At 31.9% G+C, this 17,428-nt stretch overlaps 1 protein-coding gene across 1 annotated transcript in view; it reads left to right on the top strand.

The window, feature by feature from the left end:
- Nucleotides 1-321: 321 nt before the first annotated feature.
- The window catches only part of Fhos (Formin homology 2 domain containing), a 47,307-nt gene continuing 30,200 nt past the window's right edge, over nt 322-17,428 (top strand). The window contains exons 1-4 of the mRNA XM_089711174.1: nt 322-392; nt 7,874-7,946; nt 8,446-11,633; nt 11,824-11,857. Coding sequence (XP_089567300.1) covers nt 7,929-7,946; nt 8,446-11,633; nt 11,824-11,857 — 3,240 coding nt within the window. The 5' untranslated portion in view covers nt 322-392; nt 7,874-7,928. The remainder of the gene's footprint in view (nt 393-7,873; nt 7,947-8,445; nt 11,634-11,823; nt 11,858-17,428) is intronic.

The raw sequence follows: 17,428 nt of genomic DNA, 5'->3' as shown, positions 1-17,428 counted from the left end.
AATAGCTGAAAGTAGCTTCTTCCTAATTTAAATTCCAGCCATAATTTGTCAGATAAGTATGCATAAAGCGAACTTATTAGGTGTTATTAGTACGTGAATTTACAAATATACACTTCTTTCCTCGTTTATGATAAACTATAGAACCGCAAAGCTCACGACAAAATTTATTATAGCTAGCAAAAGCTCTTGCCGAATTTACTTCCCCTCGAAATTTGAATATTAATTCCCGAATGCATTCGCTGAAAAATAACATGTATCCCGCATGCGTCTCGTTTCTGTCTCGTTGCTGTCTCGCTCTTGTGTAACAAAACGAGTGTAGAGTGCAGAGTGGTCGCCGCCGCCCGCCCAGTCGCCGACCGCCCGCCTTGCATCGCACGCGCATAACCAAACAGGTTAGTTAAATAACCTTATTTTCTTTTACCATTATAACTAAACACTTCCGTATTCTTAATACAGATAATTAAACACTAGTATCGCAATTAACGACAAAACAATACACTGTTCAGTGATCGGCCCTGAAATTATAAACGATTTCGGAATGTTGTGTTCACTTCTGCAGTTTTTGGATGGTTTTAAACAGATTGAGTGCAATCTTATATGAAGAAGCAAAGGGGCTTAATATTGAGACATTGAGTGGTCAATTCCATAGATTGTTTCACATTAACATCATTGTTTATCTATATTCAATTTACAATTTAAATGTAGGTACATATAGTACGTAGTATATACAATATTGCTTGATATATGTATATTAAAAAATAAAAAAAACTTAACTTCATTAAATAGAAATCAATCGAAGTAGGTATATATTTATAATATATTTGTATTCAAAGTATGTAAAATCATAGGATGTAATGTATATTTGTATTAAAATTTATAACTTTTATTATAAACTTAAGCAACTTAACAACGTTTTTTTTTTAATATGAGTATGCAAGTCAGCTTTTTTTACTTTATAGTACCGAATCGATTCAAGTTTCATTACTGCATGTGTTTTTGTAAATGATGCCCTTCGTAAGCCTCTGTGATATAATATTACGTAAACAATATTCAAATGTGTCAATTTTCACTGAAAGTTCATTTCATTTGAAGCTCGTAACATAACGATGTGTGTAACGATAATATGATATCTGTTAGACCTTTATTCAATGTATTAACAGTTGTTCCAATTACCTACAGTTTCGTGCAGCAAATAAATCAAAAAGCTTTTGTTCTTTCAATTTTACATAATATTATGAGCCGTAAATTAAAGCTCTGTCGCGTACGGAACAATTTTATTGTTGGATCTACGTTCCGATATAAAACAGTGCGACATATACGTTAAACATGTATATTTATCTGAAACTCATAAATAAATGCTCTGGCAAAAAACAGTGTTGGGATGTATGTCAAGTTCAACACTATAATGTAATTATTTGGGACCGTATCGTCAGTTTTATGTATGTGTTCTCCTTCCGCTGAATTTATTGAGAGTTTTTTGAAACACGCGGAAAGCTGGGATTTCAGCGCGTAACACAGTTGTGTTTCAGCCAGTGAATGTGAATATTAGTTGACTGTACACAATTAGTCACAGTTCTTTTACAAATGTTTAGAAATGAAGTGGACGATCGTGTTTGTTGACGATGTATGAACCTACGCAAATTACAATGACTTTTTGCTCTAGTTTCTTTCGGTCAACCGTCCATAGTATTTATATTTGTAGTGCGCGTATTGGAGACTTTAATTATAATAAGTTGATCTATAAGTTTTAAAAGAACAACAATCACATGCCTATTTTTTATTTAATATATCAGGCTTTGGAAAAACGTACTCCAGATACAACCATCGAAATCAAAGTAAATTTTAGTGAACCCGTAATTCGCAGTAAAAAGTGTAGGCGATCGTTACTCCAAATACAACCTAATTGTGCTCTAAATAGAGCCATATTATTCACATGCCTGTACAACGTTTATTTTTAATCGGGTTTATACGCCTTTGTAAAAAAATCTGGGTGTATTTCATATGAAGCAACAAGCAAATATATCTATCAAATTCAAAATGAAACATTTGTTCGTGCATTTAAATTTTGATGACTTACTATTTAAACTTTGGAGGGAATTTCTACTAAATAGAACTGAAAAGAAACGCAGTATATAATTCAGATCATGTACAATAGAATAAACACTAATAAACGTAGGGACTGCTACTAATGTATTCATTTTATTGCGATAGAAATAAAATCTAAAAGTAATACTAAAATAATATCAAACAGATTATATTATTATGTTAAATACCCAATTCATTTAAAATTTTGTTAAAGAAATGGAATTTAAAAAAAGGTGTCCACCAAAGAAAATAACTCTATTTATTTCATTTATGCTTTACTGCTTTAAAACTTTACAATAAGACTTAAACTAATTAGAAATGAAAACAATAGACTTGTCGCTAAATAGCGATTTCATCCAAACAACTTTTTGTGAAACATGTAATATGCATACGAATAGTTTAATTAACAATATGTTCATTTATCGTATTTATATACTTAAACAACATTCATCTAGGTACTTTAAATTATAATGAAATCATTTAATTTACTAATTGTACGATATTCTGCGCATGTCTCTAAACTTCGTGAAATTGAAGTACTATAAATACGTTTATGTGGTAACTCTAAATTCACCCACGTATTATGAAAACAAACCACTATATGAGCTGTAAACATAGAGTAGCGTTTTAAACAATATTGTTAGGAAAACTTATATTAACAAGATATCAATTGACTTTGAGACAATAATTACAAGGCGAATTATGACTGTATGTACCGTACCGATATATTATATGAATGTAAGCACACAAAGCTACACTCTTATACCTAGGTATACAACTTCAGCATTGTAACTGAATTCTTTATTTTTAGCAAAAGTGATATATTGGATGGCAAATTAAAAAAAAATATGCTTCCTGAGAACGCACCCACTAACGGATATAGGGACAAACGGGGATATATAAAAATAATTTGTCAGGATATCCCATTGCATCGAATGCGCTTTACTTATTTTTAACTACGCCGCCATCCACACAAGCATGCTATTCTATGATCAACAAATCGATCAAATTACATTTTCACCTGTACCCCAGTAGACATAAGGTTCAAATACAGTATTTATATTGTAAGTTTGCTTTAATATGCGTGAGCACAGTGGTCCTGTCATCTCTGTGAGACAGGAGACTGCGCCTTGTTGGTGCGCATTTAGAACTGGTAGCAACATTTACGATATAAAAAGTGTACTGACTTCGCAATATTTATGGTTGCATTGTATGCTTGCAGCTTTGATCTGTATATAGGGATCGAATTATAGGTGTAAAAATAAAACGTTAACTATCACACAAGTTTAATGCAGAATTTACTCAAAAAATTGCGAAAAAAATTGTGTTTGAATTTTTTGTATAATGTCCGAAACAGTCGTTTCAAATTCCTAATAACAAAATACAGATATATAATTACGATACGATATTTGGAGTAGATATTTAATTGATAAAGGATCCAACACTTCCTATTCGATTCAAGGAAATTTCCGATCTCAATAGAATGTGGTGAGCTTAATTAGTTTTTATTTCGTAAACACTGTTTTTCTTCCAGTTAAACTATTTTCTTTCACTCTTTTGTTTATTGATTTGACTTGTTTATTTTGACAGTAAAGAAAGAGGACAGGGAGAATATTAATGTTTCTTTACTTCATTAAAGTACTTATAAAATATTAAAATATCACGATACCTAATATACCCAAATTAAAGTTTTGTTACGAACAATTTTTATTTACTAAACGTACTTTATTAATTTCTCCATTGCGACTAGCGAGAGCACTTTGTCCATTGTAGGTAGGTTCAGAATTTATTATAATGCATCCAGGCAATTTCATTATATGGCTAATTTAAAACGTCATCAAAGAAAGTTCATTCTTTTAACGTAATGGTTATTGTTTAGTACCACTTAATTTTTTGTGCGTTACTTTTTATCCAAAAGCGTATTTATGGTAATTGCTCACCGTCGTATTCTACATCAAACTTCTTATGATCATTTAAATAATCTCAGAATTTAATATACTCGTCTCAGAATATAATATACTCGATATTAAACTTTTTTCAAAAAATATGTGGACACAAAGTTTTTCGGGCGTAGTTTTAAAAAACGCATCGAACTGTTAACAATAATGTCCCTTCTGAGTTCTGTGTCGTGAAATATATCCCTTGGGGAGGGTTAATTGCTAAATAATTGATTAATTCTTAGAATATTGGGCTAGCACACGGTGACAGGCGGGAAGACGTGGTGTCCCCATTTTGGGCGAGGCAACAACCCGCGCCGAACTCCGAGTCTTTGACACTTAAAACAGAGAGTAGGCCATTTATTTTCGTAATGTACTTTCGACAGAAATACATCTAACAGATCCACTATTTTAATTGTTTGTTGCGGATCTATTTCGACTTGTATTACATTGGGATCGGTATTCTCACAGCAATATTTTAATAACTCTCGGGATAAGATCTTAGTTTGAATAACAGTATAATTTTCATTGTTTACGTCTAATATTAATAAGTTTTTTTTTTATAAAAGCTACTTACAGTATAAAACTACTTACAGTTAAAGTACATACAACATCCAGACTTTTAAAATATAATTTGATCATTTTAAGGAGCTTTAAGCTTGAGTGAGCTTCGAGTCTGTTCCTGATTTGGATAGAATAGTATTTTACCCAAATAACTGTGTCGAATCAAACCAAACACAGGTCACGGTAGTAATTTATGAAATCAAAGATTAAAATTACTGACTGCTAATTATTGTAATATTTTAATGTATATATAGATATAGATACATATTCTATGAATAAATTGCATAGTGAATAGACCGAGCAATAGGCTTGTATAAGCTTAGCATACACTTAATATTCATCATTTGTCAAATTATAAGAACCTCGCTAGGTATTTATAATGATTCATAGGCACAGATAATTGACTATACGTAGAAACAATGTTTTCTCAGGTCATTCACTGAATTGGAGAGTGCCTCGTGCCAGGTAGGAAAATAAATGTCTATGAGACTTACATAATATCCTGCACAAGCTTATGCCAGCGAATTTGTCTGCGCTAATGTGACGATTAAAATATGATTTGATAATTAACATATTACTCTGTTTATCGAAATTATAAAAGCCTTATTTAGAATAGGAATAGTTATTTGGTATTGTCTTCGATTTTTGTTTTATTTTAAAATTATACAGATAATGAATATTTGAAGTACCTACCTGTAATAAATGAGCTATTTATGAACATGCTAAAACATCTTTTATACACTGTATAATTAGTCTGGTGTCAATGTGCTAAAATGTTCAAATACAATATTTGTTTATTATTTAATTACTTCCGTAGTTTTTCCGTAGGTGATAAATAGGCCGATGTCCCAACGACCTTTAAGAAAATAGTTACAATTGTCATTTACGTACCGTATGCTCTAAATAAATTATAATTATGTATTGAATACTATCCAACAACACCACACAACAAACATACTACCACCATCATAATACACCATGAGTTTTCCGCTCGTAACTTCCTTGCTTTGAAACTATTTTTATCGATCATATTGGCCTACGGCATCGTCCGTTATTATCGTCGTCATTTATTATAGAAAGATATTTCACTGCAGTTAAAAGTAGCCTAATACACTCTTCAGCCTTGTAGCTATCTCTAGACATAAAAATCATATCATTGTATTGCTCTATCACGACGTAAATAAAACCTAAGAAACTTTTGCATTAATAAGCGAGGCTTTATTTTTAATCTCCATCTATATAATATCACTAGTGGTCCGCCCCGGCTTCGCCCGTGGTACCTACATGTTTAAACTATCCTATCTCTCAAGTTGGATCAAACTGCACATGGTGTGCGAATTTTATTATAATCGGTTAAGTGGTTTAGGAGTCCATTGAGGACAAACATTGTGACACGAGATTTATATATATTAAGATTTAATTCAACGTTGACACAATAAACGTATAATATTTTGTTTTCTAAATTTTAACGACATAGCTTCAGTTACGTACTTAAATAAATATTATAGTAATATTAAGTTAAAATCCCAAACATAAAATAGAACTTACTGATACTTTTGTAAGAACTATTTTTTTTTGTATTTTTTTTTGTTTTTCTTTTTTCAACTAATAGGTACTTTTAACTTCATGAAGAGTTAATTAGTGTATCGTACTGAAACCGAGTAAGTAGGTACCTAACTATAAAATAGTTACTACCTGAGTAACTATTTAATAGAGTCACTCGTTGAAAGACTCATTTGGGATTATTCATAGAAATTATAAATATCCTCTACTGCCCACTCGCCCCGGCTACTTTCGATTGAACAAGAATAATAATTATCTGTCTGTTACTCAATCACGCCTAAACTACTGAGCCAATTTGCATGAAATTTGGTATGGAGATATTTTGATACCCGAGAAAGGACATAGGCTACCTTTTATTGCGAAATATGTACCACGGGCGAAGCCGGGGCGGACCACTAGTAAGTAATAAATAGAAAATGCTACTAAAACTAAACAACAAAATTATGAGTCTATCGCTACAATTATTACAATGGTACTGACTACGGTCGTTAATTCCGAAAAGATGAATCTTTTGGATAGAGCTGCTTGTATTTCCATAAGTATAGTCACTTGAACGAACGAGACTTTTCAATATTAAACGCAATCAAATCACACACCTAAAGATAAACGCTTAACTTTAAAAATTCAAGACTTACATTGATTTATTCACACACACACACGCACAATATGCACACATAACCACGTGCACACACACAAACACTCACAGACAGACAGAATCATTCACACTTCTAATACATATTAGTATGGATTATCCTGAAACAGTTTCACATCGATTACAAAACAGAAGGTAAATATTCGAAGGCGATACTTAGAATGAGACATAAAGCTTTTGGGACGGAAATAGAACGTATTTTCACTACACAATGAATTTATTGTGTAATTAATTCAGTCGGAAATGCTGGCGTTTGTTTCAAGATGGACAATTATTGTGCCGGGAATAGTTCACATTTCTGTCTCGGCATAGGCAGTAGGTCTCGGTAAAGTACTCTTGGCTCTTATTTTTGTAACATTTATATTTCTTGTGACAAAAACATAAATTAATAAGGAAAGTAAATACAATGGGCTGATGATAAATATAACTCAGGTTCAATGTTGCTTATTACATAAATATTTTTTTACTGTAGAAAATTGTTGATTATTTCTTATATGTAAGAAAATGCGTTAAAACATTGAAAATTCAGATTTAATTTCATTCCCGACCATAAATGATTGACTAGTATAATGTTCTAAATACATTTTTAGGTCGTTGCAAATAATGAAATTGAACAGAAAACTCATAGTACAGAACATTTTTTTTCTACTATTGCATTTTTACAAGTGTGAGAAACAAAGCACGCCACATTTCATTCCATAGATTCGACCAATTGGTAGTTCAATAGCAGGCACCTTACTTCCTATATATTGTGGTTACTATTAATGAGATAAACTAAAATAAATTGAATCTAGCAAGTTATTATGATCCTTAACTCTGCGTGTTAAAGCTTATAATTGCCCAAGCGTTAGTTCTGAAAAATTTGCTATTAAGATGAATGTATCCGGATACGCTGAATACCTAAGGCTATTTTTATTTTAATAATACCATAGTGTGTTACGAGAAACTAGCAGATGAAGGGTTTATAGTAGAAATATACAAGTCTTATTTGCTATATGTCTATCTTTCTTTCTTTTTTACATATACTATCCACTGTCAACCATTTTAAAGTATATTTTCTATCTATTTTCAGAATAATTCAATTTGCAATTACACAGCATATGGATACATGATAAGAGCAAGTTAAAATGTCTTTCCGAAATTACGTAAGTATCTTTATTATTCCTAAGGGCCAATTTTTCAATGTTTGGATAAAACTTATCCGTCCAATAAAGTATTACACGATAATATTAAAATGTCACGTAAACTGTCAAATACGGGCAATTAGAATACGTTTTTAAAATGGTAGTTTTATACATTATTCGACGAATAAGTTTTATCCAAGCATTGAAAAATCGGCCCTCAATCTGAGAAATATTTCAACTAAATAATGTACTTTTTTGTTATTGTGATCACTCAATAAGTAATCAGACAGTACCAAGAGTGAAGGGCTCGATTAAATCCCTACGTATGGTATAATCTATATACTCGTATAGGTACGCATTCCTGCTGCTATTTATAAATTGGTAAAAGGATTAATTTTATAGTGTTGAATGAGGATTATGGATTTAATATTTCTACGTCTGCTTGACGGATACTCTGCCTGTAATAGCATTTAACAATATGCATTTATATTATATTTAATGATACTTTTTATTATTTCAGTATGATTCATCGTCGTATAATAGAAATAGAGACGCGGGAAGGTCTACGACCAACACAGCCACAGAACGTCCAGCATCACTTACTACAAAATACACTACAACTTCATCCATAAAGACATCCAGTATTCCAGTACTTTCCGACCGCAATGCCCGTGAAGAAACACCAATCAGTGCCATTGCTAATAGATATGCTAGCTACAATAAAACAAATATTGATAAATCACATACACCAACCACATCCTCTAAGTTCGAGAAAAAAGATTATTCAAAGCTATCAATTCCATCCGTCAGTACAAATAAAAGCAGAGAAGTTAGTCCTGTATCTTCAACATCGAAATATAAGCTAAACAGGCATTCACGTCAAGCTAGCCCCGAAAGAAAAACAAGTTTTAAAGAAAAGTGCAAAGATAATGGATCCACAGAACGTGACAAAGACATTCCAACAAAGACTGAAAAGTCCTCAGGCTACAGCAGTCTGTCGAACTACAAACTTTATCCCCGTTCTGTAAGTTACACTCGTCCTGTTTCGAGAGCAGATACAAAACCGGAAATAAATTACAATCGTACGACCGCAAGAACTGAAACCAAACCCGAAATTAATTATAGCCGCCCCACAACAAGAAATGAAACAAAATCTGAAATAAATTACAGCCGCCCAACAACAAGATCCGAAATAAAACCTGAAATTACTGTAAACAGATATGCAATAGCCAATCGTTTGTCATCTTCGTCTTATCTTAGAAGCCCGACACCAGTTAAGCGACCTTCAGTTTCTCCTGTTAATCATATAGAAATTCCAAAACATGAACCAGCAAAACCCGTCTTACCAAATATTATAGTTGAGGAGAAAAATTTGCCAAAGAGAGATGTTTCAGACGTAAATAATAAAGACAAAAATCAAATTGATGTAGGTGACGACGAAGAATTAGAAACTGTCACAGTAATAACACGACATACATCGCCAACGCCACCTGGATCTTCATCTTATGTTCGAATAAGAAGAGCTGACCTGGCTAAAACGATAGAAAAAATAATAACTAGAAAGAAAAAAAGACCAGATGCAATTGACAAAGAAATCCAATCTGATAGATTAGATGATCCCACAAGAACAAGTCGGTTTGCGGGTACCAGTAGGACAAGTGTTACGAACTGGACATATTATTCTCCAAACATTAACAGCTATACAGGTTATGCAGGAAGATATTCAACACAGTATTCTACACTAAGAGATAATTCAAATTCTTACAGAGACAGATGTAGCCGAAGTAGAAGCAAAGAACCTGTTGTACAAGAAAGTACTCAAGAAGAACCTTCGGCAAATATACAAGACAATGAATGTAATGATCAAGATAATAGAATTTCAGATTTTCCTCAAGATGTCATTAATATATACGAAAATAATAAGGACGATGAAACATCTGAAATCATTATAAATGTTAATTTGAAATTAAAAAAAGCAAGAAGCCCATCTGCTGTTTCTATGACGGAACTCGTTTCTCCAGAAATTACTATAACGAATAATCAACTACCTCCTCAGCCTCCAAAACCAGAGGGTACGAGTAAGGTTAAAAAAGGAAAAGGGCGAAAATCGAGTACGGATTCTACAGATTCAAATTCCACTAAAAAGCTAAAAAAAAGAAGTAAATCTGTTAGTTCGACTGATTCTGATCAAGGCAGTGAAAAAGGCAGTTGCAGTAATGCTTCTTCAAATAAAAGTATAACAAAAAATTTAAAAAAGACTAAAATACAAAATGGCCCTCAGAGCATAAAACATTACAAATCGAGAGATAGTAATAGCCCGGAATCAAGCTTAACATTATCATCATCCATAAGTGAAGATGAAAATGCATCCAAATCAAAAACGAACGATATCTCACGAACATCAGCAGATGAAACATCTTTACCAACTGATACATCTAATAAGCATTCCTCTACAACGGCATCACATAAAAATGAAAATGGGACGGAAGAAGCAAAATCATTCTTAATTCGGGCATTGGCACCTGTTACTAATCTTTTTAAACTACGTCACCAGGATTCCAGTGATAATAATAAATGGATTGATAATTCCACATCAGATTCAACTAGCAAGGATGTTTCAACACTTCTATCAGACAATGCTGTAAGCAAAAATAAATGTCACACAGATAATGTAGTCGCTTCAAATGAAGACAATCTAGTCAAACTAAAAGGGATCCGGCGAATTGAATCTGGTGAAAGATCGTGGTGGCTAGAATCAGAAAACAGTAATAAAAGTAATACTGATACCAGTACTTATGAGACGGCTAATGAGAATAAGAACGAATCTCAACTCAGGCAACTGAAAAAACCAGAAAGTAATGATTCAAAAAGGTCGTCAAAGAAATGCTTATTTATAGATGAAGAAAAGCCTTGGTGGTTAGACAGTAATGCAAATATACCAGAAGGTATTGAAAGGCTAACTCCACCTCGAAAATCTTCCAGCGAAGATGATAGAAGTGAAGAAAAGAATTATAATTTCTATAAACTTCGACAAATGGAATCTGGAGAACAAAAGGATTGGTTTTTATCAAGTAATGACAGTTCCTCTAAAAATAATAAAACTGACTCACCCAATAACTTGAGTCTAAGTAAATCTGGTTCCGACCAAAAATCGTTTCCTTTCAGACGAATAAGACATATTGAATCAGGCGAGCGACCTTGGTGGTTATCGAGTGATAAAAACATTCCAGAAGGTATTGAAAAGTTACCCACTCCGCCACCTCAAGAAGAAAGTGATTCTTCTGATTCCGAAGAAGTTGAAGTATATATGCCATCTTCACAAATACCTCCTTTCCCGTTACATTTACCTGACGATGAACCTCTGGGTGATCGGAGAAGCCCGGAAGGCCTAGAAACCCCCAATTATGCAGATCTGTATAGAGATCGAAGCTCGCCATATGAGAATAACTGCAACTATAGAAATCGTAATAATTTGTCGTATTCTAAAGGTGCAAAATATATTTCACGGTACACAGACATCGATGATATATTAGGAAATTCAAACCAAATTTACAGTCCATTTGTGGATTCCATATTAGCAAAACGCACCAATCACAATATTTCATATGATGATGATGACGATGATGAATGTGAAGAGATAGATCCGACTCAAGTTAGAATCCATGACAGCACAGCGCAAATGCCTGTTATCAGAAAAGTGCATTCCAGGTACAATTGTTTATATTTATTAGAAACTTTTTCACTTTATCTAATCTATAAATTCCCTTTTCTTTAGTTTTTATTAGTAGCATCTAGTATTACTTACAATCAAACAATAATATTCTATATTTTCTGAGCATACAATGCAAAAAGGATTTGAAAGCTTTGTTTTAACATAATCGATTTTATTTAATTACAGGAACGATTTGATCGATTACGACGATGAGGATCAAGTAAGTACTTTATATTGAGTAAATAACATCTCCTATTTTATCACACTATTAAAGATGGAATCGTTGTTTTTAATATTTCCTTATATAGTACCTACTTTAAGACCGATTTATTATATACTAATAAAATGGAATGAAAAGCCTATTAAAATTAATTGCTACCTTGTTAATAATGTCAGGCAGTTGTAAAAATGTAGACCAAGACAAGTGAAGCAAAAAATAGAATCTATAACGGACAGTGCGTTTTACGTGTAAACAGGTCTTTTAAAAAAAGAGGACTTATTAATTCATAGACAGAAAAACTCGCTCCTCTCACGATACACGTCTTTAAATAGCACAGTATTGTAAGTGGTCTATTTTCTCAATTTAAGTTATAAATAATTGTACATAATTGTTATATCAACTACAGAAATAATAAAGGTTGCCTAAATTTTTGTAAAAGTAACGACTAAAGGCTTCCGTGCAAGACGCAGCGGGAGCAGTGAACTGAGGAGTGCACCATATCCTTGAATGTGTCTCCTCTGGGAACAGAGGGTTAGAAAGAGACAGCCATGTGTTAGTTGCGTGCTGCTACATTGTAATGCAGTGACGTCACAATAACGTGGATCGGATAATACACCCGAGGGACTAGGAACAAACACCTTGAACTTGACTACCATACCAAGAAAAATATAAACAATAAGTAAATAAATATTTTACACTTTTCATAAAAATAACATTTGAATTTTTATTATGATTCAATTAGGATTGAGAAAGTAAATAATTATTTTAATGTAAAACAATAGCTGCAATTTATATTTTAATTAATGCAATATATTTTATTTCTAAAACAGAAACATACTTGTATGTTTATCCCTTTGTTCCTCTGTTAATACAATACAAATACAATAATCTGCTCAGGATAAGGTAGCGCTATTAAAAGTTAAGGCTACACAGGTTCTAGAGAGCGAGACAAGGTCTCTTCACCTCGGCCGGATTATATGAACGTGAAAATCGTACCTGAGGCAAGTTGTCTCGCTACAAACTCTTCAGTCATACTTACGGTTTTGTCAAAGATAGACCGGGGGCTAACAATAATAGTGTCGTTATGGCGAACACTTACTTACCAAAAAGTTAAATAAACAATGCAGTGGTATTGTGTTTCAATGATAGTGTTTTGATCTCAAATAAATAGTGTCTTCTTAACAAAACGTACGTGCATCTAATGTAATTGATGAGTATTATTGGAAACGTTTATATTAAGAGGAGCCGGTTTTTTTGTTCTTTTTCGTATGCACGAGGCTTTTGCTGATACTGAGCGGTAACATTTTTCCTGCAACATTATATAAATAATGCACGAGCTATTAAATACTTTCTATCATTATTTATATGATGTAGCGCAGATACAAAGCTTGATTTATATTAAATCTATTCTATACGATAAGGCGTTATAGGTTTAAAAATATTTTCTTTACGAATAAAATAATAATAAGTTTGCTTACTTATATATTATTTTATTCATAGTAGGTATAAAATTTGGTTAATTGAACATTGATTACTTTTAATTTTTTTATATCTAATAAACAAGTATAAATGCAAAAACAACACTGTGTTGAAGCTAGAATGACTTAAAATTTTATTATTTACCTAGTAACTACAATTAATTTAATTTTTTAAGATTTTATGGAAAATCGAAGTGGCATTTGTTTATTTTATGCAATGTTACCTCTTTTACTTAATACCTATATTAATAATTTAAAAAAGAATTAGACGAAATAAAATTAAGGATTATGTTTAAGGAGATTAAGATGACTTATGTAGTAATATTATTTTACTACGTAAATAATACCTATCTTCGTCCTACCTAGATAATGATATTATTTCAAGCGAATAATGAAAAATAAATATTTATATTGTACCTATGCGTAGTAAGGATATCTACTATTTTATTACTAGTTATTTGTTTTTTTTCTTTTTTTTGTAGTTAATATTTAAAAAAAGTTACCCATACAATTCAAGACAATAAGCAATCAACTATAATACTGAAATTATCACTATATCAAGTATCAACCCAAAACATAAACTAACAAAATATATTTTTAAAAAGAAATATCCTTCACGATAAGACTTCCGTTAATAATAATGACATGTAGGCGTTAGGCCTGACAGGTGAGAACCTGAACTTCCCTTGCTTATATCCGGAACTATTCAATGTGCAGGATTTGCCCGGCGGTTTTTTCGTTAAATTATTATCGGATACAGATAACACATAACTTTTACACTCCCCAATAAAAGGCCAGATAACGCAAACAAAGGCAATTTACTATGAAATGCATAACAAAGGAGTTCTCGTCGGGAAAGTCCATTTTATCTTACATTTCATCTTTTGTTTGAAGGTATTATGCCTTTATTTTTATTGTGCTAAAATGCAGAACTGACAAGCATGTTTAATATTATTACAACATGGATAGTGTATAAAAAATTTACTTAATTTTTTAATATAAAAAAGTTGATACTTAGGTACTTAATAACTGTAAGATTCCTGTAAAGCGGTTTTGTAACAGTAATTCGGTAGCTAATTAAGTGAAAAAATGTAGAACGTCCCGATGCCTATGAAAAGCCGTTTTAATATGAACAAAAAGTATAAAACAACCTTTTCACCTGTTTCCAAGTACGGTCTACATCTGTTCACATCTGCCATTGAAAATACAATGAACCCGCGAAACCTTAGGTTTTTGTGATATTAACTCGATGTTTATCTTATGAATGACAAAAAACCGATAGCTCACATAAAATAACTCGTCATGACGAAATTAATTGAATGAAGTCGATACATAGGTATTAGTCAGTTCAATAAAGAAACGAATCTTCAATGGCGGCCAAAGCTGACTTTGACAGATGGTAGGATCACCAAAAAAGAAAATAAAAATAACGTAAATTGATAATTATTTTATTAATTATTTCAAATTGTTTGTTGACAAACTTTTTTGTTATTGTATTTGTGTATTTATATGAATTATCATATTTACGTATACAGAATGTAATAATATCCCCATAATACTTGTAATAAGCCCATAAAACTGAACAACTTTTCCCAAAGAACATATTTTGTCAAATTCCAATAAAACATTATTTACTTTCGCAAATGCATAATTGTCATTGTAAATTTATGATAAAAACTATTAAATAGGGAAAATCAAATACATTTTAGTGATTTTATTTTTCCATTTTTTTTTTGCATACCGTACGGCCGTGTGTGAGCAAGAGGGAATGATAAGCGCCGCCATTGAAGATTCGTTTCTTTAAAGAACTAACTAATATAGAGTTTGTTTAATTGATTAATTCAGTTTTAAACTTGTAAATAAGCTATGTGGGCATTTAATATATTTTAGACAATAAATTCTTTAATCTTTATACCATACCTACTACCTACCTAAAAATTATTTCGATGTATCTTTTCTTATATTGACATGTTAATAATTTCACAAATAGCTACCGAAGTTAATAACGTACTGAGTTTGTATTACGCATATTTATATTAAATAATTATAATACAACATAAAGGAAGTGATGATATCACCGGTTTGAAAACGCATGTCTAAGCTAACCTTGAACACGTCCTTCACCAACAAGTGCTAAAAAGTTAGTTTAACTTTTGAGTTAATCGACCGTAAACAAATGGCGAGATCCTCTTACATAACTATTATATACGATAAGTCTGGCATTAATTAGTATGTTTTTTGTTAATATAACTGACGCCGAATATAAAATTGAATTAGAAAATATCAGTAAATAAATTAAAGATAATATAATGTGAAATGGTTAATTTTAATTACTCGTTATTTCGTTTGCATTTACAAAATAATCTTAATTAGTGACCGAGAAATCTCTTAAGCCTGCTTTTTAATTTATGCAAAATGGTCACTTTAAAACGGATTGTACAATTTTACCGTTTTTGCTCCATAATAGGTATACCACTATTATGTATACATATATTTCGAAAAAATATATTCGAATCGAACTTCGAAGTTGAATCCGAATGCCAGTTGCCGGAACCAGTCGCGCTGTTCCCGAAACAAACTAAATTGACAGGTTATTTCGCATCCGAAACCGGTCCATAGACTTAAAAATGTTGTTAAAAGCTGCGTTAATTCGAAAAAAAAAATATTTACTTATTGCCGAGCAACTCACAGGAATAAATATAACAATTTTTAAAACTAATAAGAAAAAAAATGCCGTGGGAGGCTTTTAGTCTCGAGAGAAGAATTCGAATAAGCTAACAATTAAAACGCGCCAGACTGGTCTGATACAATACAATAGCGATCGAAACCAAAAAAAAATAAACATTATGCCCAAGATCATACGAGATATCATTACTGAATAGCGCAGGATAAATAAAATTGCTCAGGTACCCTAGTCCCTATTCCTTGGAGGCAAGCCAATTATAGTAGCTATGGAAACATTTTTTAAGTAGACAAATGTCATGCCATAACCAAATACGTTTACAAGAATACAAGCAAGTAAGTACAGTTTAAGGGTTCGAAATCGTAGGTATTTTGCAATTAAGATAGGATGTGTTTTTTCTTATGAATTAACATGGAGTAGAAAGCCTCATTAATCACTAATTTCTTTCGAGCCGAATGGAAAGTTTTAAGGACCATCAGTGGTGTCATCGGATAATCCTTTTGCATTCTCACGTGGGATTTAAAGCTATTTGTAATAAGTCTACAAATATAATCATTTGTAGCACTCTTGTTATACATTCCGAACGTTTTGCCAAATGTTCTTTTCGAATTGTTACATTATGTAATCAAATGCATTCAAGTCAATAAAAGGACAAAAAGGGATTGAAACAAGAGTAATTTATTTAGTCGAACAAAATAAGAGACATTTCAATCCATGTTCACGAGAATCTCGTACCGCGATCGATAAGAAATAACCTCGAATTTAGAGACAAAACGGGCAGCAGCAGGCGTTGACCCCTTGATTGGTTGCGACTTAAATTTTTATAGCGCGATGTAATCAAGTACATAGATACATTGTCGGGTCTTCGCTATTTTTTGTTTTCATATATTGTCACAAGGTGACGCAACCTTACAAGTTCACGCAAATTTCAGTGTAATTCCATTTTGTCTTGTTCACTTTTTAAGTGAAATTTTTTGGAACAGTTGTAAAAAATTATATGGTTATAGCAATAAGTATCAGTGTTAATACAAGAAAAAAAAACCTTAACTTATTTATTAACAAGCAATCATAAAGTTTATCACAAAGTAATTTATTTGTAGAGGCTCTACCACTAAAATATTCATTCACATTTTCCCATCTACATCACAATAATATTTCACACCAATTTACAGCTAATAAATGCAGTAAATCTTGAGTTTAACAATAAGAATATGTTAAGGTTTTGTCCTTTTGACCTACAACCGTATCGTCAAAAAATTTTTAAGAATGTTCAACGTGATTTATCGTTTTCGCGACTCCAACTCGGTGGATAATAATTCTTGCTCTGTATCGATACGTAATTGGTGCAATAAACCATTTTTGTCGTGTTTTATATTATATTAGAAACAATATTTATTATGTGTAGATAAA

This window comes from Colias philodice, chromosome 1 (assembly GCF_061535455.1).
Source record: "Colias philodice isolate Cphi_HAF_F1 chromosome 1, ilColPhil1 Martin Lab GWU primary, whole genome shotgun sequence".
NCBI classification, from domain to species: Eukaryota; Metazoa; Arthropoda; class Insecta; order Lepidoptera; family Pieridae; genus Colias; species Colias philodice.
The sequence above is the reverse complement of the archived record's forward strand: the minus strand, read 5'-3'. Positions and strand labels throughout refer to the sequence as shown.